The following is a 22,006-nucleotide window of genomic DNA, read 5'->3' as shown; positions in this document are numbered from 1 at the left end:
GTGATTTCACAGCAATGGTGATTAATTGTCATCGGTTCGGGTTGAACGTGTGGCAGTAGCGGCAACAGGTGGTTCTGGTCGTACACCTTGCATCTATCCTTACACCGATGTGCTTCGATTGTTGTTTTTTTTCTGTTTGCCGATAGGCTGGCGACGATTCGGTGAGGGTGATGGTGGTCTCAATCGCTGGCCGATGCGTTGAAATCCGTTAGGCTCGAGAGGTTTCCCTTGGCTCGACACCTTTGTGGCCCCTGTGGCTCTTTCGCCATTTAACCGTCTGCAGTGCAGTTTCGGTGAATAACGCGAAAGAGGCGCGTAACGCACATCGTACCGGTCTTATCTCGCACGGGGGATTGGAAGCCTAGCTGATGTTCGAAATATTGCCAAACCAATCGCGGGGCGGGAGTGGTTTTCGCACACGGCCATTCTTGACACGTGAAGCGACCCGTTGAACCCGGTAGAACAGTTACGGAAGAAAGAGTGCCACATTGTGGTGTGATCGAGCGCAAAGCCAAGCTGTTTAGGGGTTGCGAGAGAAGAATATCGTTTTCTCCCTCCTATTCGAGGTATTTTTATTAACAGTTTGTTAGCTCATAAAATCAGGTGGAAAGAACAGCGTCAAAGTATCGTTAATTTAAAATCAGTCAAACAGGTTGATGCATCTTGCGGAAACTGCTTGCACATTTATTACTTTCGTGTAGGTTGTATTGCGAGCTAAATCAGTACCGTTTTATTGCATGCTTGAAGCTGTTGTAGCTTTTCCGCAGCAAAGAATCTGTTTAAAAAAAACGGTAGAAATAAAACAAGACTTATTTAAAACCATTTATAATAACATTGTTAACGACAATTTATAACAATATTTGCAAAGGGGGTCAACATAATATCCCAGGACTACAAATAAATGTGATTGATGGCGTACAGATCACTAACCATCACCTTACAAAGCGGTGTAGTTCGACCATTCAACTAGCCCATCGATCATCGGGCCACGGGCCACGATGAGCGAATGATCATTTGAGGTAATATTTATACACTAATATGGTACCGCAAGGTAAACAGCGATGTAGCTTCATCGGCGCTGTGATTTAATCGATTACAGTACCGATTTGTATTAATGTCTTCATAAACCATTGCTGTAGAATCTGCGATCTGATGCTGGCGTTCTTTTTTGTTGTTGAATGCTGCGTTACGATGCGTTATGCAGATCGTCTCGTCTGAAAGCTTGAAAGCTTCCATCGAATACACGACCGAAAAAGCTTATGGCGTATGAAAGCTCGGCACCTGCAAGTATTTCGAAAAATGAAAAATGGTTTGATTTCAAATAATAAAATGTAAATAATAAATATTAATATTATAAATAATAAATATTTTAAGTCTATTGAAGTCTGCAAGTAAATTAGTCCATACACATTACAAGGCACAATTCGCATTAGTTCGCTTAGTTCCTTCTCCCAGCAATGAATGAGCCCCTTATCCTGGGTGCACTCAACCGATTTACCATTTTGTGTCATGTTATAAATTAAAAAAAAAAGTTTTATTTGATTTAGAGATGCAAGAAAGAGGACTTAAGAGGGATAAGATTAACACAGGCGCTACAATTTCGAACGCTTCGAGCTGTAAGACGAAAGGGCAGTAACTTATCGTACATAGAATAAGACTCGCCAGGTTCCGGGGTGGGCTGCTCACGTCATGAGAATGACACCGGATGACCCGGCCCTTAAAGTCCTTTTAGATTGTCCACATGGACAGAGGAGGCATGATAGGCTGAAATAGAGATGAAGTGATTCTAATCGATTGCAGAATATTTCACTAACCTGTGAGCCGATTTTCTTGAATTTTTGGTTAATTTTTATATACGCATTTCGAGATAACGAAGTTATCCTTGAAATCCTATTCTTAATTTTCTTTTTTCCCATATCCCTTTGTGGCTCATCTTTTATTCTCTGTTGTCTTTGTCAATAATTGTTTTATGTAGTGGCTCATTAAGCCGATGAGGAAACAGTCGCCTTCAAGGACAGCACCAAAACCACCAAAAGGGAGGCAGACTTACAGGTGTATGCGTATGTACAAGTGTAGTCCATCTAAATTTATTTGTTGTCTATTTTGTTTTAGCCTCACCAAAGCTCGATCATCGTCGAACCTAGAGGGTGGTTTCAGAAAAGAGAGAATTACATATCACCCACACCATGAATAATAGCCCTAACACGGACAATACCGTAACAACAACTACAGCAATAGCACCGCATCAACAACATCGCACTAGGCAAAAGGACATACAAAAACAATAGTACGACATCAAACTCAACGACATCGAACTACACCAACACAAACGAGCATGCTCGGGATAAGGCGAATTGCAAGGAGGAAATGCTATGTACCATACACTCAACACAACCGGTGTTATTAATTATGTTTCTGTAAACTCATTATAAAAATATCTAATGTTTCAGTATACCCATAAAACATCTGTAATGTTTGTAATTAATAAAAAAAGTGTGAAATAGCTTGATTTACTTACTTACTTAATTGGGACGCTATAAAGTTTCCTTTAATATATATTTTTTTTGTATTCTAAAATGTTGTGTCAACCATCCGCCCGCCACAATTTTTTAAACATTTCACGTAGTTTTATGACCAATGCTTCATCACCTGTCATTGATTTTACAAAGAGGCGTCCATATACATCTTGCGTTAATATCCTTTAATAATATTTCTTCCCCCAGCTGACACTAAATATGGCCGCAAAACGATTAAACCGCATATCATTAGCAGCGTGTGAGCCGTCGCCGAAGTCGATTCATTAAATCTTTACCCATCAAGGCACATCATTTGATGGCCTTGTATTACCTTGAACTAAAAAAATAAAACGGCTGCAAGCATCCGAACCGAACCGATTTCATTTCGTGCCAACAGCACACTGTTTTGTGGCCGTGCATCGTCAACCGATCCTTCTCATAAAGTTATTATGATAACGATTTATGTAAATTATGCGTGCTGCTTAATTCACAGCTTGCAAAGTGTGAAGGAGTTTGGTGGGTTTTGTGTAAAGTTTTGATGTGAAAATGAATTAATTATTCGGTCCTGGTGGGCAAGGGTTTGGACATCGGAGATTTAAAATTCAAGATCCGTTGAGCAATTAACCCGTGCGGTTGTTAATTTACATTGGATGGATCGGATGCAAAGGTAAAGCCATTCGACAAAAGGGCTTGGTTGGGCGAGAAAAGTATTTATCATCACAGAACTGACAGTTGCGATGTCGTTTAATGATAAAGCATGCGTATGAGCAATTCTGGTCTCCTGATTTTCTGGCATCTGAGTGCCTTCGTTTTCCTATTTTCGGATGATATAAGACAATGGAACATTTGTACGATTGTTGTTTTTTTTTTGTTTCTCCCCAATAGCTGTATTTGAGTAGGTGTAATTACAAATTCTATGTATGGCATTTGTATGTTACGAGCGAATCGGACCGCGGGTGTGAGTATTTTTCAGTATGTGCTGCAGTCTTCCTTTCGGACCGTAGGACTATGGTCTCGTTTTTCGCTTTTCGCTCGGGTTGACAAGAGCTGTACAAAGCAAAGCATGCAAACCTATGTTTTGCCATTGCCGAAAGGTAACTTTGTTTCACGCGGCGACTCACGAGCGCACCATCGTTGGTTGTTGGTAAGGATTATACTTAGTAAAAAGGAGATTAAAACAACGATATTTTTAACACGAAAATGTACACTGGCCAATTAGAACGAACTACGATTCGTTGGAGGTTGAGTGTGTTCGATAGCGTGCAGAAAAAAAAAATAATGTTTGAAAATGCTCATGAACCATTTCGCTTGTACCGGATGTTCTGTCGACGGCTGATGTTGTTTCCGTCCGGTTCGCGAGCTGTGGTGTTCGTTTTTTTTTTTTGGGCGTTCCACCACCATTACGTCATCGTAACGGTAGCGGGGTCCGTTTAGCTTCGAATGTGTTTGGTGTTGGTTTAGTGGCGTTTCGGCCCTGGGGTACGGTGGACACCCTTAAACCGTGGGCAGATGGGCACCTTCCGGCTGGAATCCGTTCTCGTCGGCGACGTAGTTGACGGTGTACACCTGACCGTCATCGGCGGTGAACGAGTACGATCCACGGACGACCAGAGCCTCCACATCATCGGCCAGCTTCCTCAGTTCGGCCTGCTCCTGGCGCGTGTGTCCATCGCTGGTTTCGAAGCTGCACGGTGCAGGGAGATTGAAGCGAACGGGAGAGAATGGTTTCAAAATTTTTGTCTTTAAAAAATCAATATTGATGAGCAGAAAAGGGCACCGCTGCGATGACCGTTAAATGGGGAAGGGGAGGGGGGGAATGAGGGGGGGGGGAAGATCCATTGCCCAACGCGCACCGAGTACGGTTGAACGGCGGCCAGATGGGAAAACAAATAAAGCTCCCCCATTTCAAACAGTGAGGATGCAATCGATCATATAATGAACAAACAAAACGCGATCGTGAGCCGTGCAATTGGTCTAGATTTTAGCCCACACCGGCGTGCGTATGCGAATGGAAGCACCATCATTGCTGTCGCAAGTAATTAACGTATTCACACAACAAAACTAAAAAAAAACCACACTGCCGCACAAATTCGTTCCAAGCCGAAGAAGGGTTCGTCGCTTGAACGCTGCACTGGTTGAAGTCATTCGTTTGCACTGCTAACACACTCGTTGCGTCAAGGGCGTGCTGAGTAACCACCGGACCACTTACGCGAACTTGTATCCATCGACACCGATGTTATCGTTCTCGTACTTCAGGATCTGGGCGTTCTTGGAGTCATCCAGGGGTGCAGCCAGGGCCAGGGCGACGACGAAAGCGAAAGCAATGATGGTTTTCATTGTGGGAGGTGGTTTTTGTTTTTGTGTGCTGGAGATTGTTCGAGAACGGTACGGTAACTTGCTCGGCGGAGCTGATAACTGATTAGATGGACAAGCGACAACTGATGCCGATAACCGATCTGCAAAGCTCTTTTATACACGTTCGCCCATCGTCCATCCGTACCGCCGACGGTGCCGCCGGTGTATCCTGGTGGAAGCGCACGGTAACCGTCCCCCCGTGTACCGTCTGCCGGGTAGGGATGAGCAGGCAAACGGTTTCGAGTGTGTGTGATCTACCGTAATCGCACGTGCGTGCGAATGTATAGGTGTGTAAGCTGCCTGCGTTTTGGGCGGGTACAAGCCTTAGCAGCGAAATTTAAATACAATCATCCGTACGCGTAATCCGGCATCTGTGCAGTATCGGGGGAGAATCTTCATACGGTTCGGGGTTTTGTCATCCCCACACGTACAGATAGATTCCCTACCCATCTCGCTCGCTGGCGTTGCGTTTCTTTTCTTCTTAACGCGTCACGAGGGACTTTTTTTCCCAAAATGCGTGAAGTGATCCTCTCCAGCGGGAGAAAAAACAATGTCGTAAAACTATCGATTTTCGGAAGACATGTTTAATGCCCTGGGGAGAAGGGAAATAGGATGCTCTGGGTTGTACATCGCAGATCATCGCTAGGTGTCAATGGAATGGTGTGATCATTTCCAAACCTCAACCCGGCAATCGGTTGCTGTGCCAGGCGGCACTAGATCGTGCGAGATTTTTATTGTATTTGAACGAGGGTCAAAAATTTGAAATGTCACTAGCGCTCATTAATTTCCAGCAATATTTGCAAATAGCAAACACCATCGACGAAAGTTCATGATCGAGTGGCTTCGTTTGGGGGTTTCGCAGTATTATTAATTGATAAAGCAGAAGATCTCGATGCAAATGGTGCTGATAATGAAGTTAATTGAACATCATTAAATTGCAGCAATTTGGGCATGGAAAATTAATTATTTGAATGAGTTGAGTTTAAATATTGTTTTTAGTAAGTGAGTTGATTTAAATTTTATACTCTCATTGGAATGTTTGGTTTGTGGTTTGTATTTTTTCAAAGATTTTAACTTCATCGTATGATACAATTTATGTATCCTGTTATTAAATAAATTATTTATTTTAAATATACTAAATATTATTATCCTATTTTTACAAGGATTAGTACATCTTAGCCATAAAATTGAAAGTAACAAAAATAATAATATTTAACGAAACTGTTTCTATTTAAATGGAAATATTTTTTTTTTATATAATGGAAATAACAGTAACAAAGAACTCTTACTCGTAGCTCTTTAAAGAAGTAAAGAAAGAACTTCCCTCAAAAGCAACAGCTGAACATGCTACTCCAATATCACATCTCACGCATCTACATTAGGCTCTGCTTTTCGCAAACATTCGCACATGTTCTAATGCGCTGGTGTAAAATTGTCTCCCTCTAAGCTACTTTAAGCGATATTTGTTAACAGGCGTTTGAAGATTATCTGCCGCCGCTAAGATGGCGATATTTTATGCTTGCTGGATTATTGCTCCTTCGCGGCAATGCTAGTGCCGCTCCTTCCTCCGTTGACGCGCCTAGGGGCCTAGTGCGCTAGTGTCGAACATAAAAATGTACTCATGAGTCCACCTGTCCCGTTCAAAGCTGACCACCCCGGCTTTGAATCGCTTAATCCGATTAGCATAAATTGAAGCATCGCAGCATCAACCATTCCTGCACTCATGCTCGAAACGCGGTACGGCCAGCCACCGTTGCATATGGTTCGGCCTATCACCGTGCCGGGTGACGCTACACTTTCCAAGACGCACCATTTTTTCGTCGGTGACCTTGAATCAACGAAGCTAACCTCGCTTATCAACCGCATCTATCATTCACCTCTGGCATCATGGCTTCCTTTCGGTGCTGAACCAATCCACGGTTTTGGTTCCGTTTTTGGGCCCTTAAAGCCAGCGACCTTTAAGCGTCACGACGTCTTCACATGATCAGCGCGAGACCATCGTCGGATACCCGCCCTAAAGTGTGGTCCAGATAGTTGATGGCCTTTTCCCCCCCGAATCTCGTGCTTCTATCCGCTCGATGGGCGGCACGAAAAGGGCCGTTGTGTGCGTGGAACCGAGTGGATCCGGAAACGAACGAAAGGGAAAACTGGTCCTAACGTTTGAAATTGAGCACGACATGGCCGTTTCGCTTTTCGGACTATCTCAGTTCTGCACAACCGCGCCCTCCTGCGAACCGGTTAGCCAGACCCAGAATGTTTTTCTGAGCCTGAGCTGGGGAACTTATGGGGCATTTTTTGGATGAAAGATCATCCGTTTGGCGTGAGTTCCGAACGTCTGCTGCAGGTAGTTCTACCGGTTCCGCCATCTTCCCATGGGTGGACATGGATGTTTGTGTTTAATTTTAGACCATATTTAAATGTTAAAATTAACATCACATCTATGTTTGGCACGTTACGACCGATGATCGACGCATACACCGATTGGCAAAAAAAAAAAACAAATCCGTCCGGGTGGTGAAGAAAAATGGACGATTTCACAGTGGGGGAAACCTGTTTTCCCGGTGGAAGAAAGAATCGGGGAAATAATCAAGATCCTAGCAGCCGGTCCGCCCGCCCCGAGGGGGGGGGGGGGGGGGGAATTTAACTGACGAAGAACACGCGCTCCCGGCACCATGGGAGACTTCAAACAAACCTAGACCGCGTTCAAGGTCCGCCAAATTTGTGATTCAAATTTTGCCAGTGAGAGACCCCTTTTCCAATCGCGGTACCCTTTGCCGTGGTACCGGCGGTCTAACGACGCATCCAGCTATATTTGCTCTCAGCATCACCGCACTGCACGTGTGTGAGTGTACGTTAATGTTACCGCATTTTATGGTGTAGCTTGGGTAAGGTAGTAAAGCTTTCGGCAAGGTGTTCCGATACTATCCATGCTACAGGTCTGTGATTATTGATCCATAAACGGAAGTATTCACGCATCGGTTGCTGTTTAAGTTACTTCTAACGAATATTCCAGAAACGTTGGAAGTATATTCAAATCCAAACGGATCAATATTTTCAATAGCGAAAAAGAATATTTAAATCACCTGTCTGTTAATCAAGCACAAGCGACTGCAGAAACGAACATCAAACGCCCCTACTCGTTGCTCTTCAGGAACTCGTAACACACAGCAATAACAAATATTGAGTTCACAATCGTTCCGCATTGAGTTAGCCATGTGTGGCTCATTAGGCGTTTGGGATCGGTTCAAATATGTGCAAAAATTCTGCACGACGTTGATTGTCGTCGGTGATGAGTAGAGTTGGCAAGCAAACAAACAAGGAACTACCGCACAAAGGGGAAGTTTGTTGTAGCGTGTACATTCTTATGATTGGCTTTTCAGCGGTAAAAAGCACACAACGAATGTAGCCTGTTTGAGATTTCCTGTTGATAATGTCTTCGGTGGTCGCTTATAATGATTCTAACGCTTATAAATGTCCACAGATTATGTTGATTAACTAAATGATAGAATCTGATTGGAATTCTTTAATTATTTAGCATAAATATTAGCCTCGACCCCGACGTTGAGTATTCTTTCGTTATTCTTAAGAGATGTGTAGAACAATTAGGCTTTAGTTTCCGTTGCCCTCAAAAACAGAACAACGGCGCATCTATATTTGTGGTCGAAACAGATTTTATCACGATAAACTATAACTCCCGGCACATCCTTCTACAGGCTGGGCACATTCTCGACGTACTCCTTCGGGATGTGATCGCCCTCCGGATGGAAGCCCTGGCTGTCGGCCACATACTGCACCACATACTCCTGCCCATCGTCAGCGACGAACTTGAAGTTACCCTGCACGTTCATGCCCTCCTCTTCCGTCTTCAGCTCGCCCTGCTCCTGGCGGGAAATGCCATCGTCCGACTCGAACCTGTCGACGCAATCACACAACCCGGGTGCGTTAATTAGAGCCGTTTCACTGCTACGGTTGTGTGGTACTTACGCAAACTTGTAGCTAGAATCACCATCCTGTACGTTCTCGTACCGCAGGGTTTTGGCGTTCTGGTTGGCAGCAACGGCCACGATGGCGAACAGGGCAAATACGGCCAGTGTCTTCATGGTGCGATGGATGGTTTGCAGGTTGTTGCTGGTCGAAGGTTAGGAACACAACTCGTTGGCCCAACCCGTGCATCAGGTCGCTTTATATACCTTCCCGGCCGAAACCACACCGGGCCGCCAGGTCCATATCTTATGCAAATTTTCTGCCAGAATCTTGTGTCAAATTTTATTTCCCCACAAAGAGCGACATCATTCGCGCTCGATCGCAGCACCAAGCACCAACTCCCGGGCGCAGCATCGTACGGCACGGCACACGGGGTGTCGTACGCTGGCACTGCCGTGTTGCTGTTTGTTGTTTCCTTTATTTTTATTCTCCCGCGGACGATATTTTTGTTCGTCCTGGGCGGTGGTTTTTCGTGCAGAACGCACCGGTTTCCTTCCTGCAATCGGCTGTTTCGAATGGTTCGTTTTTTGGCGTGTATGGTTCGCGCTGCGCCGTGGAACGATGTGTCGCGAAACTTCACCAAGCAACAGATTGGCAACACGGCCGCGGAGCGTTACTGGGGCCACAATGTCTACAAAACGATCCAACAGCCAATCCAATGCAATTTGGTGGTCGATCGCAGGAACACCGTGCTTGTTTAACTCTCGGCCACCCCTCGTACCCACGGTTGACACGTTCCGTTTCATTGATAAAATCGCTTCTCATTAGCATACGCATTAGCCGAAATTAAAGTTATGACCCCACAAGACCCCGACATGGGGACACAATCCGTTGGACGGCTTTATATATCGGTTTGGGGTTGCGTTTTTTGTTTTTGCTGTCGTTTTTTTTCAGCTTTCCCTACCCTATTTACGGGCTCCGTTCTAGATCGGACTGCACAGGTGGCGTGTGGGACCCGGCAACGGTTTCGAAAAAGTGGTTTCGCAAGAAGGTGTTCGTTCCTTTTTTTTTTTTGGATCGGTTGATCTGGGAACACTTGCGTTTCGGTTGAAATGTGGCGCGGTGGGAATTAGCATCGCTTATTAATACATCATGCGGTAGATTAAATGACAATCAGCGAAAGGTCATCATATTAATGCTGCTGCGTGATAAGCGTTGGATCCACCAGTATCGACACAATCGTTTAAATGTGACTGTTTTATGTTTATTTATTTGAACTTTTTTTTCTAAAATTATGGTAATATTGCAAGATTGCGTAATAGCTTCTTTGATACATCTTTGATAATTCTAAAACAATACAAATGATGTAGTCACATACATCCATCTGTTGTATATCCACAGGGGAGGATTTTTTCTTGAAGACTTTAGACGAGATGAAACATTTACTAGGTTAGTTTCGTTTGTGGTTGATAAAATGTGCAAAAACCCAAAAGGATATCATCGAATGAAATTTTCGTTCTTGCTAATATTTCTGAGGGATACACTTTCTTGAAGGCAATCGATGGGTCGACGCATTTATTAGATTAGTGATTCGTCTACAGCCTGGGATTGGCACGCCGCAGGAAACAAATTACCACTTTCGAAATGGCCGATCGTTGGTTATTGATACGTGCCTTGATTCGATATCTCTGACCGAAGATGGAGAACCTGTTTTACGTTCTAAACGTTTCCATTTGGCGTGTCTGTTACGTGCTAACGTCCAAACCCCTCGGGGACTAATCAATAAAACTAGTTCTAGAATGATAGGACGTTTGATTTCATCTGAATTTTGTGGCCAAAAACCAAACCCAACCATGCAGGAAGATTTGTGTTTTTGGCTTTACCATCAGCGTGTTTTCATCATATCGTAGCAACTGCAACATTAATATGCTGTGCGTTGTGATTTACTCAACACCTTCCACTTAATTGCCGGAGGTTTGGAGAACACGTTTCGATATTATCGATAAAAGGTAACATTATCAGGCACGTTTATCATACATTCTCGTTTGCTGATCGTTTCCATCGCCAGCACACGTTTATGCAAAGCGTACAAGAAGAAAGATATCAAATCGCAACGGGGCGGCAGACGAGCGGTTGGTCATCGGTTGATTATAAATCTAAACCAGTTTGTCCGTCTACCGGACATGGCACCTTGCGGAACCACACCTGCCGTTGGTTGGGTACCGAAGAAAAAAAGGCGTCCAGGATATCAACGTGATGTGGGGTTGGTTCGGTTTTTCCGAGAGGTGATGACTTTTGGAGCCGTTTTAGATAAGTGGTTGATTATGGTAAGTAGCCGTCGTTTGGATGTCAGTGTCAAGTGTGCTGGGCGACGGTTGGAAGAAGGGAGAAAGCGGCTAACGTATCGATCATCAACATGTTCGTAAAGAACGAAAAATCGTTGCGAATTTTGTTGTAAAATGTTCCTCTTCTCTTCAAACACGTCATGCGATTCGATCTCGTAACCTTCATTCGATGTGGCGACAGGTCGTAGTGCACTTTAAGAGACAAGCACGCACCGTGTGTTCATCTTCACCTTCACTTTCATCGCACCACCGATGGGAAGTTGCCAAAAAGCCACCCGCAAAGAAACCGGTTGCCCACGAAACACGCGCGGTTATAATCATGGGTAGGCGCGCTTAAACCTAGCCAACCTGCCAACGCTTCGTTGGGCCAATATTGTGATTGCCGCGTACTCGTCAAAGCACGTTCGGCACGGCCCAAGAATCTCGTCCTATTGCGCATTCACTCACCGGAGGATATTTGTACAGCGTGGCCGACCTTCGTAAGCGGCGACGAATATTCAAGATTCGGTTGACAAATCGAGCTTCAGTGCAATTCCTGCTCTAGGGTAAGGGTGGGGATCTTCACATGAGAGTCGCGTCGACAACGTAAACTGCTGCTCGCTTGTAAAGTTTGTCTCGTTTGTTTGCTTTCTTATTTTTAGCTCGCCGACAGCAATTCTTGGACAATGTCGGAAAGTACGGCTCGCATCATACGGCGTACGTCAAAGTAACACCGCAGCATGCAGCCAGCTTCCGGCCGTACGAACGTTTAGGTGTGCGGCATGCAAAACGTGTCTCGTTGACCAGAGTGATGGGTATTTTGTGTTTCAACTCTTCCACTTCATAACTGCATTCGAAGAAACGGTGCTCTGCACAAGCCAGTGCATTATAAAAAAACAGTCGACAAACTCAGCCAAATAATCGTTGCGATCGTCGCTGCTCAGTGGATGCTGAATCACCATGCGTAGGACGCACGGTTAAGTAATTTATGGTCCACAATTGACACGTACTCGTGGTTGACATCCTTTTCCCTTTCTCAACCAATTTGTCTAAGCTGTCGTTGCCGAAAGAAGTTGGGGGGAAAAGGTAATCGCTTCAATAGGGGTGCACTGAAAAGAATCACCCCGTGAAAATGGTAGGCGGATTGCATAGTTTTAGGCGTATTCACACGATGTCACAGTATGTTTGGAGAAGTCGCAGGGAAAACATGCGAAAGGGAAACAAATACAAAATTTGAGTTTGATAACCGTTTGAAGTCGGGCAGTTGGCAGTTTGTAACTGATTGGAAATTGTTGTAATGTAAGGGAGCACTTGGGGGGTTTCAGGTGTATTACGTACCACCCTCATTAAATTTTACAACCAACGACCAACCAAAAGAAATGAAATTGCTTCCTGGTACGAAATTGAAGACCCCTTTTGTCTCTTAGCATCATGCAACACATTGCATGTCATTTATGTCAAAAAAAAAAAACATAAAAATATCTTCCCGTGTGTTCGTTACAGCGATGTAATCAGTGCCACAAGTTGTACTATTTAAGTGCTCAACATCGCCATCGATGGCGCTTAAGCGGCGTTGCAGTCCCTTTTCCGATGGGAAACCTTAAACAGTGCCATTCCAATGGTCTACAAGAAAAAAAAAAGGTCGAGGCTTGTTCCGTCAGAAAAAAAGCCCCATCATGCGACGTTCCACTTGTCCCGTGGAGATCTTTCGGTGTGACAATAAAAATAGTTGACCTTCAACCGAGTCATCAAGCATCCGTTCGTATCGGACGCGTTGAATGCTTTCTGTGCGTTGATTTTAAAATAGCACTCAAATGGTGACATCCACCGACCGCTTGCTAAGGAACGAACGGTCCGTTTCAGGCGAGCGTCTTCGTATTAAGCTCATGCGCGAGATGGAACTTTTACAACCAAAAGCCAAGCAAATGGCCAAATGGTGCATGCCGTATGGTATTTTCAAGTGCGAACCTAACGACCGGTCATAACCTTCCACCGCCTGCGCAGTGTGATCTTCCAATGATGCGTTTGCGCTCGCGGTGCATCACAACCCGTACCGATTTGCCATTTACTCTAGTTTACGATTAAGTTTACCGAATGCGACGGTCCAAATTTAGTCAGATGTCGGCATTAATTCAATCGTTAAATGAGAGATATTACGTGGTGCCATCTTCCTTCACGCGTAGCAAGTTTATAGCACCGCTCCCGATCGCTGACGGGTGTCATCTGCCGTCAATGTTCGACGCTGCTTGGCGCCTGGTGTCACTAAACGCTACCGCCAAGTGGGTATTTCCTTTTGCAGTGCAAAATTTACGAGCGAACGAAGGCTGTACCGACCGTATTATGCAGCGAAATGAAGTCTGATTATATCCTGGAGCAAGACCCCCCATGCTTGAAATATGAGCATCGCATTATTGGGGATAATTATTGGAAACTTTGCATGCTAGCAAAGTGATCTTCTCTCTCGTGTTCGATGCCACCCTGGGTGGATTTCAACAACAAGCCACTTTTAAATGCTTCGAAGAAGCTGCACCAGTGTTTAAATAATTATCAACAGAACAGAGCGAACTTTCCAGTAAGCGTAAGTTCGCGTTTCGGTCACACATCTTTGGGACATCTTTATTCGGGGAGGTTCAGAGCGTAAGGTCAGCTGATCCGGTTTAGGGTGCTCCGGCTGGGGTTCGCCTCTGAAGGACAACATAACGATCAGCCATAACGCAAGGTGTAATAATCGAGCAAATTAGGGTCGTATAATGTTCGTGGACGGTTTCGCAGGATAAAAATTGATTAAAACCCCATTGCTGGATGATGCGACAATGGTCACCTTGTGCGCCAACGAGGTGCTTAATGAGAGTAATGACGCGTAATTTAAAACGTGCTTCGAACACATCAGGTCTGTAATCGATGCCTGGACATTGAGCATCGATCGACAGATGATCATTTCGAGCAGATACATGATGCACTGTAAGAAAGGATGAGAATCATTAAACAAAACGCAAAAAGAGCAGTTGAGAATTGATGGAATGTTTGGGTTTTGGTTTTTAAAAAAAAAACGTAATCAGGTCACAGCTTTTATTGGTGAAGTGGTAGAATTGGTCGAAGAATGTTTCATTAACCTAACAAGCTAACAGAGATGAGAAGTAGCAAGGAAACCAAGGGATGGGTGCGAGTCCCATCGCCAGCCACTTTACAGACGCGGGATATGAGGAGCCTCCGGCTGGAAACCGTTCTCGTCGGCGACGTAGTTCACGGTGTAGACCTGTCCGTCGGGACCGGTGTACGAGTACGATCCGCGGACGACGAGGGCCGCAACGTCATCACCGAAGTTCTTCAGCTCGGCCGTCTCCGCCCGGTTAATGTTGTTGCTGGTCTCGTACCTGCGGGCGGGTTGCAAAGAACACAAGATCACATCATAATCCTATCACACATTCAAGCACACTTCCGGCACAGTATATGGGCGGCACGTGCACAGAGACAACACAGCGTCATCCCGAATCGCGCGATACTCACTGGAAGTTGTATCCATCGACTCCCAGGTTATCGTTCTCGTACTTCAGCACCTGAGCGTCCCGCTCGTCGGCGGGTGCGGCAAGGGCAACGGCCAAAACGGTGGCAAACACAATGGCGAACTTCATGGTGGCGGTGTGTTGGTGAAGGATTCTCACTCGAGCGGGTAACCGAGGCAAATTAAGAAGTGACGCTTGTTGGCGCTACGATGCGGAGCTACGTTAGACAACTGACAGCCGTGTGGAGGTTTGCGTTTCTATTTATACTAATCACATTCACCGGGAGAGCACCTCGCGCGCGCATTCGTTGTGCGTTGCCGCCTGCCCTTCCATTTCGAACCAGCGCCGCCTCACGCCGCTCGCCCACGGTGCGCCCATCACGACCACACTGACCGCAACCGCTCGGAGGATGCGCGCGGGAAGGTTTTGCAATCCCGCGCAGCGAGCGGGTGCCACGCCTTCCCGTCGCCGGATCAACCGTGCGGCGTCGAAATCGCGCATCCCACCCAGTATATCACGGGGCAAGTCCTTCCAGCGGGTCTCGTGTAACGTACAATACATCAACCTCCCCGCTTGGTACGCAGCGCGTTGTGCGGGAGTGGGAAACAAAACGGTTCAGAGCTGCTTTTTTTCTAGGACCAAGATAACGATGGGGATAACGAGTTTTTTTTGTTGTTGTTGGGAGCCGCACCGTGCCTAATTCGACCACCGGTTCGTCCGATCCCAAAACAGCGCGTGGCGGAGATCGGCCGCCATGCACTAGCGCGCCCAGGCGAATTCAAATTTTTATGTGACCCACACCCGAAATAAACGCTTTGAACCGGTTTCGATGATGAGTGAACCATCGCGCAGATGTCACCATCTTAGGCGCGAACACCCGACTGCGTTTGTGTGGCTGTGTGTGCGTCTCGAGTGTCGCGTCGCGGCTTAGGCCCTTCCGTTGCTTCGGGCCGCGGAAGATCGATCGGGCAGTGGCGGCAACGGCAAAAACCTGCGAACGGCGAACCCCAAATACCGCCACCCAATTGGCGGAAAAATTCAATGCCAGGATGCATATTGCGCTCGCGAACATTTCGCACACCGGATGGAATCGGGGGCCGGATAAATCAATATGAGCTTCGCCACCGATCGCAGACCGGCGCGGAACGGAAATGTCAGCGTGTTTGTTTTAGCGGTTGCAGTAGGCACCGGCCGTGAGCAAACCCGTCTCCATCGGCCAAGGAACGTGGGGGACATGCTGCGAAACGTTTGTGGACCAGTGGACGGCAAATGTCGAGGCCTGGTTGTGTTGCGCTCAGGCATGTTCGATTCGGGCTCGGAAGCTTCTGGACAGCAGCAGTTTTTGTTTTGGAAATTTGGAACCAAAAGTGCATCCGATTCCGGGGTATTGCGAAGGTAGCTTACTTCCGGAATGATGCTTAGCGCTTCGCTTCTCCGTCAATTCGAACTAAGCTGCTCTTAATTAACTACAGCAATACGCTTCCATGAAACAATCAAGACGAAAGAAGCGTCTTAAAAAATGTCCCACGAAGGTGGGACACGAGCAGTTGCAACAAGAATTTAGATTGCCAAACTTTGTTTCAGAATCAGATGTCACGTAGGAGTGGAATAATCTCTTCATCAGCGGTTAAATTCCTTTGTAATGTTAATGTTCCTGCTCTGTTCATCATTCGTGTCATGTCAACATCATCCCAAAAGTGACATCGGGCCGAAGAAGTGATCGTTGAGGGAGCACTTTTTCAAGGGGAGCTCTTGCTTCTTGGAACTTTGTTTCGGGAACCAACATCTGCAATGTCTTTTATGAGCATTTACAGCTCTGGCAAAATCGAGTCTTTGGTGTTATTACCATAGTTTAAGACATTTATACACAGGAACTTTGAAGTCTCTATGTCTTTTCAATACTCAAAATTAGTCAAACACAATTATTTCAAGCATTCAACATTCTTTAATCAACAAATAAAAACAGTGTCACCTCCGCTACGATACACCGCCATTACTTCGGAAGATGTGGTGCTTCCGGCTGGAATCCGTTCTCGTCGGCAACGTAGTTGACCGTGTACACCTGCCCATCATCAGCGGTGAACGAGTAGGACCCACGGACGACAAGGGCCGAATTTTCATCGTCAAACTGTTTCAGCTCTGCCTGTTCCTGCCGCTGGATGCCATTGCTCGTGTCGAACTGGAAGTTGTACCCGTCGATGCCGTTGTGGTCGTTGTCGTACTTCAGCACCTGGGCATCCTTTTCCTCCGCCCCTGGTCGGGGTGCTGCGAAACCAAGCGCCAGCAGGCTGGCGAAAAGCAGGATAACGATCGTGGTCTGCATGGTGTGCTGCTGGACAGTTGGACGACACGAGAGCGTGAGAGATCCTAGAGAGTGTATATGCTGCTAGGGTTCGGATGGGTAACGCTGCAACTGATGCTGTCCGAGTGTACTGATGCAGCTTTTTATACCGAAACCAAAGTCCCTGCAAATATGATGGCCTTCGAGTATGGCGATGGTTCCTCCCTGGTTGGTTGCGCGTACCCTGGAGGTGGGAATGTACTGCCGGTAGCATCAAACACTGCCATAAGCGGCGTTACGCACTAAGAAGGAAAGAACTACTCCACCGGGTGAATGTCAAGTTTACACTCGTGCGACATCCGATCTGTGGGCTAAAATCGTATGAATTGAACTGTTGTTTTGCTGAATGAAACGCTTCCCTGCTCCGGGTGAGGGCGGGAAACAGTCGTTGGCGTTGGAGCGGATCAATATAGCACACGCCGGCAATTGACAGGCCATCGAGAGGGTCAACAATTCGGTAAAGAGTTGTAAATCGTGGCAATAAATTAGCGTTGCTAAAATATGCCTTGAGCGCATGTAAGCAAAGACACGAGAGATGCGACGAGGAATCATTCGAGATTTGGAAATTATGCAACATCGGTGGAGCTATTGTGCAATCCCGTGCATCTTTGAATGTCCAACCTTTGAAATTACGTACAATCCTCAGAATATAGTCGAGCCATCCAGCTCATCGTTCTACTGAAAAGGGAGGAATTCTGCGAAGCTTTAAACGTCACGAAACCACATTTTGCTTACATTTTTCACTATTTATTTACAAATTCTTCATCAACGGACGACAATTGATCACCGGGACGAACGTTCTACTCCTTCGGGATGTGCACTCCTTCCGGCTGGAATCCGTTCTCGTCCGCAATGTAGTTCACGGTGTACACCTGTCCGTCGGCAGCGGTAAAGGTGAACGATCCGCGCACGGCCAGGGCCGACGCCTCACCGACGGTCTTCAGCTCGCCGGCTTCCTGGGCCGAAATTCCGTTGCTCGTTTCGTACTGATAGCTGTACCCGTCGACACCGTTGATGCTGTTGTCGTACTTGAGCGTTTCGGCTTTCTGGTCCGGCACCGGAACGGCCACCGCAACCGCAACACACAGCGCTACCAAAACCAATGCACACTTCATCTTCACTGTTCTTGCTAGTTGTTTCTCGAAATTTCGATGGTTCACGCGGGGGCTCTGATTGATCGAATGTCGTCTTTGCAAAGCAAGAACGTTACTAGCGAACGATGGTTCTGGAGCGACCCGCTTATATACGCCGGGGTTTTGATGGCGCGCGCGGCCAGTTTTGTCAAACGGTCAAAAGTTCAATTCCCAATCAACCGATTCCACTCGGTCGAAACCTGTTGCACTTTCGATAACGTTTCTTGTTGACACCGCGAAGTTGACAAACAAAAAAAGTCAAACTACATCAAACGGCTATTTTATGTGCATAAGAATTTGTCGCCTTTAATGGTGCATAATATTAGGAACCGGTCGAACAGCGCTTTGCAGTCCGAATATGCGAATGCGGCAAATAGCAAAGAAATACATTATAGTAAGAAAATCGAAGTGGAAAGAACCTGGAAGTAGAACAATCATACTGCACCGATCGTCACTGATAGATGAGAATTTATTTGTTTGTTCTTTAATGCGATGACAACAGAGCACAACATGGGTCACTGGCGGGTGTTGAGGTTTTATAAGCATTAGTAACAAATGTTGGAAGAAGAGCATCCACACAGGACATTTAAGAAGACCGCTCCTTGTTGAGAGCAATTTTCTTCCTCGATATATTGAGATATGTGCTCTGTTCCTTTAGCTCGCTGTCCTACTTAGGAATGTGTGCGCCTTCCGGTTGGAACCCGTTCTCGTCCGCAATATAATTGATCACGTAGACGGTACCATCAGGGCCGGTGTAGGAATACGATCCTCGGACCGCAATCGCCTCATTATCCGTGCCCGCATTACGCAGTTCTGCCTCTTCCGTCCGGCTGGTACCATCACTCGTGGCAAATCTGTACCGTACAAAGGTGGATGATGAGTTCCCGATGACTTGGCACGGTACCCCAATGTCTAATCTTACTCAAATCGATATCCATCGACACCAATGTTTTCACTGCTGTATCGCAAAATCTCCGCATTTCGGGAATCATCCAACGGTGCTGCAAACACACTTAACACCAGGCTTAAGCCGAGGACTCCTACTAGCTGCAAACATACCGAACATATAGAATTAGCGAAACGTCACTTAATGCCCACTCTTTCTCTAAGAATTCTACCATCTTCATGATGTCGGAATGATTCAGAATGATTATATCCGTACGTGTTCACTGTACTACCGTGACTAACAATGGACATTGCAAGTAGTATCCTCTTTTATACGTTATCAACATCGGAGGAGTACCGATAGTGTACTGGCATATTACTCAGACTTGCAACTCCCCGGGAGGAATGGCTATTAGGACGCGCCCCGCTCTTCAACGATAACGGTCCTGCGGTCACTGGGAGCATTCTACATCATTCATTAGTATCGTAACACCCAGTGGGTAACTCTCGCAGAAAGGTGTTAGTTAGACGAGAGCAAGGGATATCACCGTGGGTGGAGTGTTTCGATCTATTACATCGATCATTCATCACGTGTAAAACAGCGAGACAACCTGTTTTGCGACGAGAGTTCCCTCAGTACCCAGTAGCTCCCTAAACTTGACTTTCAGTGTTGTCTCCATTGAAATGTTCGTCTATAATCGGCAGTGATAAGCGCATAAAGATGTGCTTTTAATTCCCGTACATCGTTTGCTGATGCCGATACGAGTGTGAAATTTGATTCCCAGCGAACTGGCCTTGCTTGCGTTTCTTTGCGCGTTAGAACCGCAGACTCGCTGGGAAAACTGGTCCGAGGTCTGCCGTGCGCTTGAATCACTTTTGCTTTCAATGTCTCGCGACTCGTTGGTGGGCAGGTCGGACAGGCGAAGTGCATCTGTTTCATTTTTGTTTTTGCGTAGCTGCATCGGGTGATGTGCAACGCTACTCAATCTTCAACACTTGAGATGCGACTCGGGCGGAAGAAGCACTTCGCCTTGGTGTGTAACCCGCAGCCTTTCGTTGGCACAAAATAGCATGCGATCGGGCCGTTTGCCGTATCACTTACCATTGCGGATCGCGGAGAAGCGTAAACTGCACCGCAACTGAAACGAAACGCTCCAAGTAGCGCACCGCAACACGCATGTCGGCAGTAAACGTGTAATGATTTATGGCCATCTTTGATGTTCCGTTAAGTGATGCACCGTTTCGAGTCGTTTTGGGAGGTTTTGCCCTTTTTCGTCCGTGCATTATGAAAACTTCTGGGAAGATCTGGCCCAGCAAGACAAGCAAAATGTCACGCAAAGCAGTTGGACAACCCGTGGACAAACAAAGCAATTTATGGTCGTGTTATGATCTACGATCAATTGGTAAATTATGGAGCAAAGGCATGACAGCATACTGGAAGAAGCGTTCGATGGTATTCAGTTGTTTTGCCATTGATTTTGACAATGGTCGTCGATTGTGCAGAAAATATCAAAGCCTAAAGCCTTTCTAGAGCCGGTCTGTAACCGACGAATCTCACGTCCGCCTTTTACATCAGCGAGACTGTTTGTAGAAATATGATGCAAAATGATCGAATTAAAACGAAATAAGAAAATCGAGAAAAAAAAAGAACACGTTGATATGCTAATGAAAGCCACACATTGTGAACATCGAGCTAAACTGAGATGCTGGGAGAAAGAAGAAGATGCTGTGTGTGTGTGTGTCCGCGCGTGTAGCGTTAGTGATAGTGAAAACCCCGAAGGCTACTAGCACCCTGACGTTCCTTGAGCCCCCTTCGGCCGCTCACACCACGCGCGAAAGAGCCGATCGTTGGTGGCGATCGAAAAGTGGTCCAATCACGACCCTGCTGCCATTCACAAAGCCACCACTTTCTGGTTAACCTTGAAAGTATCTTCTTCATCTTTCTCCGATAGTGTTACGCACCGGCCCCCCCCCGGGAGGGGGGGACCACCGTCGAACCCACCACGCACGCACAGAACAGTGCGGTGCGCTTACACATAAGTCACATTTTAGTAGTAATTTATGCACGAGCTGCCACAGCTGGGTAGGGGTGGGATCGAAACCGCCAATTCCTTTTATGCTTCGGCCCGGTTCTGGCGGGCATAGACATAAAACCGATCGGGGGTTTTTTTTTGGGGTAGAAGATGTTGTGCTTAAAAACCCCCCTTCACGGTAGGTCGCTCGGGGAAGATGTTGTTCCGCCATGTACGGCGATCGGTGATCGGTTTGGGGCGAAAAATGTTGTTATTTGACATTTAACGACATGGGCATGATTGTTTGGCGAAACGGAAGTATGATTGGGAGTTCTTTTCTATCAAACCTTGCGAGTTCCAAAAACTTATGCACGGCGTGTAAAGACACTTGATAACATCATAATGAGGCTAAGACGCGTCGCATGCTACAAAGAGTTACACGCCGAAGTTACCACCAACGGGCAGCCCGTTGACATTGGTGCGATTCGTTGAGGAGTTGCAGTGCGGTCCGTTAATGATCATCGCGATCAAGATAATCACTTCGAACTCCACGATCATCATTATCGTCATCGCCATCATCTTCGTGTTGGTGCGGAGCTGTTGCCGATGCATCATCGATTATGTCAGCGTGCATCGTGGAGACAACGCGTTGTCACCTGAGTTGACCTCCCGGCATCGTACAATTTCGTGGAGACGATATTTCGGGCCATGGTTTGTTTTTTTTTTTTGTTTTTGGTTGTTGCCTTCGACCTACATCATCCCCCGGTCGACGCGATGCCGTGCATTTGTTGTGTGTTGTTTTTCTTTTTTTGTCACCTTTCTTTTGCGTTTGCTTTTTTTTTTTTGGGGGGGAGACACTGTGCGAGTCGGTTAGGCGCGCCAGTAAGGATTGAACCAGACCCTTGTGACGTGAAGGTAGGTGGGTGAGGCAAGTTTTACGGTTCAATTTTATTGGTGATGTCCCGTGTTGGCGCTTGCATTTCATTTTGGGAGCATCTCCCATCTTCGTCCGG

The 22,006-nt window shown here is 46.3% G+C and overlaps 6 protein-coding genes across 6 annotated transcripts; all 6 read right to left on the bottom strand.

The window, feature by feature from the left end:
* Nucleotides 1-4,010: 4,010 nt before the first annotated feature.
* Nucleotides 4,011-4,853, bottom strand: LOC128711135 (flexible cuticle protein 12-like). The gene is made up of 2 exons (XM_053805999.1): nucleotides 4,726-4,853; nucleotides 4,011-4,200 (listed from the first exon to the last, which is right to left on the bottom strand). The coding sequence occupies exons 1-2, from the start codon at nucleotides 4,851-4,853 to the stop codon at nucleotides 4,011-4,013; spliced, it is 318 nt and encodes a 105-aa protein (XP_053661974.1).
* Nucleotides 4,854-8,578: 3,725 nt separating this feature from the next.
* LOC128711134 (larval cuticle protein 65Ag1-like) lies at nucleotides 8,579-8,971 on the bottom strand. Its single transcript, XM_053805998.1, has 2 exons — nucleotides 8,856-8,971; nucleotides 8,579-8,783 (listed from the first exon to the last, which is right to left on the bottom strand). Exons 1-2 carry the CDS (start codon nucleotides 8,969-8,971, stop codon nucleotides 8,579-8,581), a joined length of 321 nt encoding a protein of 106 aa, XP_053661973.1.
* Nucleotides 8,972-14,303: 5,332 nt separating this feature from the next.
* On the bottom strand, nucleotides 14,304-14,754 carry LOC128711137 (flexible cuticle protein 12-like). Its single transcript, XM_053806000.1, has 2 exons — nucleotides 14,627-14,754; nucleotides 14,304-14,493 (listed from the first exon to the last, which is right to left on the bottom strand). Exons 1-2 carry the CDS (start codon nucleotides 14,749-14,751, stop codon nucleotides 14,304-14,306), a joined length of 315 nt encoding a protein of 104 aa, XP_053661975.1. The 5' UTR covers nucleotides 14,752-14,754.
* A 1,861-nt stretch (nucleotides 14,755-16,615) lies between these two features.
* Nucleotides 16,616-16,945, bottom strand: LOC128716127 (endocuticle structural glycoprotein ABD-5-like). The gene has a single exon (XM_053811048.1). The coding sequence runs from the start codon at nucleotides 16,943-16,945 to the stop codon at nucleotides 16,616-16,618; it is 330 nt and encodes a 109-aa protein (XP_053667023.1).
* An 818-nt stretch (nucleotides 16,946-17,763) lies between these two features.
* On the bottom strand, nucleotides 17,764-18,078 carry LOC128710735 (flexible cuticle protein 12-like). The gene has a single exon (XM_053805590.1). It carries the CDS (start codon nucleotides 18,076-18,078, stop codon nucleotides 17,764-17,766), a length of 315 nt encoding a protein of 104 aa, XP_053661565.1.
* Nucleotides 18,079-18,763: 685 nt separating this feature from the next.
* Nucleotides 18,764-19,223, bottom strand: LOC128715538 (endocuticle structural glycoprotein SgAbd-5-like). Its single transcript, XM_053810444.1, has 3 exons — nucleotides 19,215-19,223; nucleotides 19,019-19,143; nucleotides 18,764-18,950 (listed from the first exon to the last, which is right to left on the bottom strand). The coding sequence occupies exons 1-3, from the start codon at nucleotides 19,221-19,223 to the stop codon at nucleotides 18,764-18,766; spliced, it is 321 nt and encodes a 106-aa protein (XP_053666419.1).
* Between the last annotated feature and the right edge of the window lie 2,783 nt (nucleotides 19,224-22,006).

Source organism: Anopheles marshallii, chromosome 3 (genome assembly GCF_943734725.1).
Source record: "Anopheles marshallii chromosome 3, idAnoMarsDA_429_01, whole genome shotgun sequence".
In the NCBI taxonomy this organism is placed as follows: Eukaryota; Metazoa; Arthropoda; class Insecta; order Diptera; family Culicidae; genus Anopheles; species Anopheles marshallii.
The sequence above is the reverse complement of the archived record's forward strand: the minus strand, read 5'-3'. Positions and strand labels throughout refer to the sequence as shown.

What these genes read in the sequence shown, in the direction of transcription:
- LOC128711135 (XM_053805999.1), bottom strand. Translation starts at nt 4,853, where the DNA reads ATGAAAACCATCATTGCTTTCGCTTTCGTCGTCGCCCTGGCCCTGGCT. An exon ending in GTCGATGGATACAAGTTCGC is followed by an intron (nt 4,201 to 4,725) that starts GTAAGTGGTCCG and finishes TGCACCGTGCAG; the next exon opens with CTTCGAAACCAGCGATGGAC.
- LOC128711134 (XM_053805998.1), bottom strand. Translation starts at nt 8,971, where the DNA reads ATGAAGACACTGGCCGTATTTGCCCTGTTCGCCATCGTGGCCGTTGCT. An exon ending in GATTCTAGCTACAAGTTTGC is followed by an intron (nt 8,784 to 8,855) that starts GTAAGTACCACA and finishes TTGCGTCGACAG; the next exon opens with GTTCGAGTCGGACGATGGCA.
- LOC128711137 (XM_053806000.1), bottom strand. Translation starts at nt 14,751, where the DNA reads ATGAAGTTCGCCATTGTGTTTGCCACCGTTTTGGCCGTTGCCCTTGCC. An exon ending in GTCGATGGATACAACTTCCA is followed by an intron (nt 14,494 to 14,626) that starts GTGAGTATCGCG and finishes ACCCGCCCGCAG; the next exon opens with GTACGAGACCAGCAACAACA.
- LOC128716127 (XM_053811048.1), bottom strand. Translation starts at nt 16,945, where the DNA reads ATGCAGACCACGATCGTTATCCTGCTTTTCGCCAGCCTGCTGGCGCTT.
- LOC128710735 (XM_053805590.1), bottom strand. Translation starts at nt 18,078, where the DNA reads ATGAAGTGTGCATTGGTTTTGGTAGCGCTGTGTGTTGCGGTTGCGGTG.
- LOC128715538 (XM_053810444.1), bottom strand. An exon ending in GTCGATGGATATCGATTTGA is followed by an intron (nt 18,951 to 19,018) that starts GTAAGATTAGAC and finishes TGTACGGTACAG; the next exon opens with ATTTGCCACGAGTGATGGTA.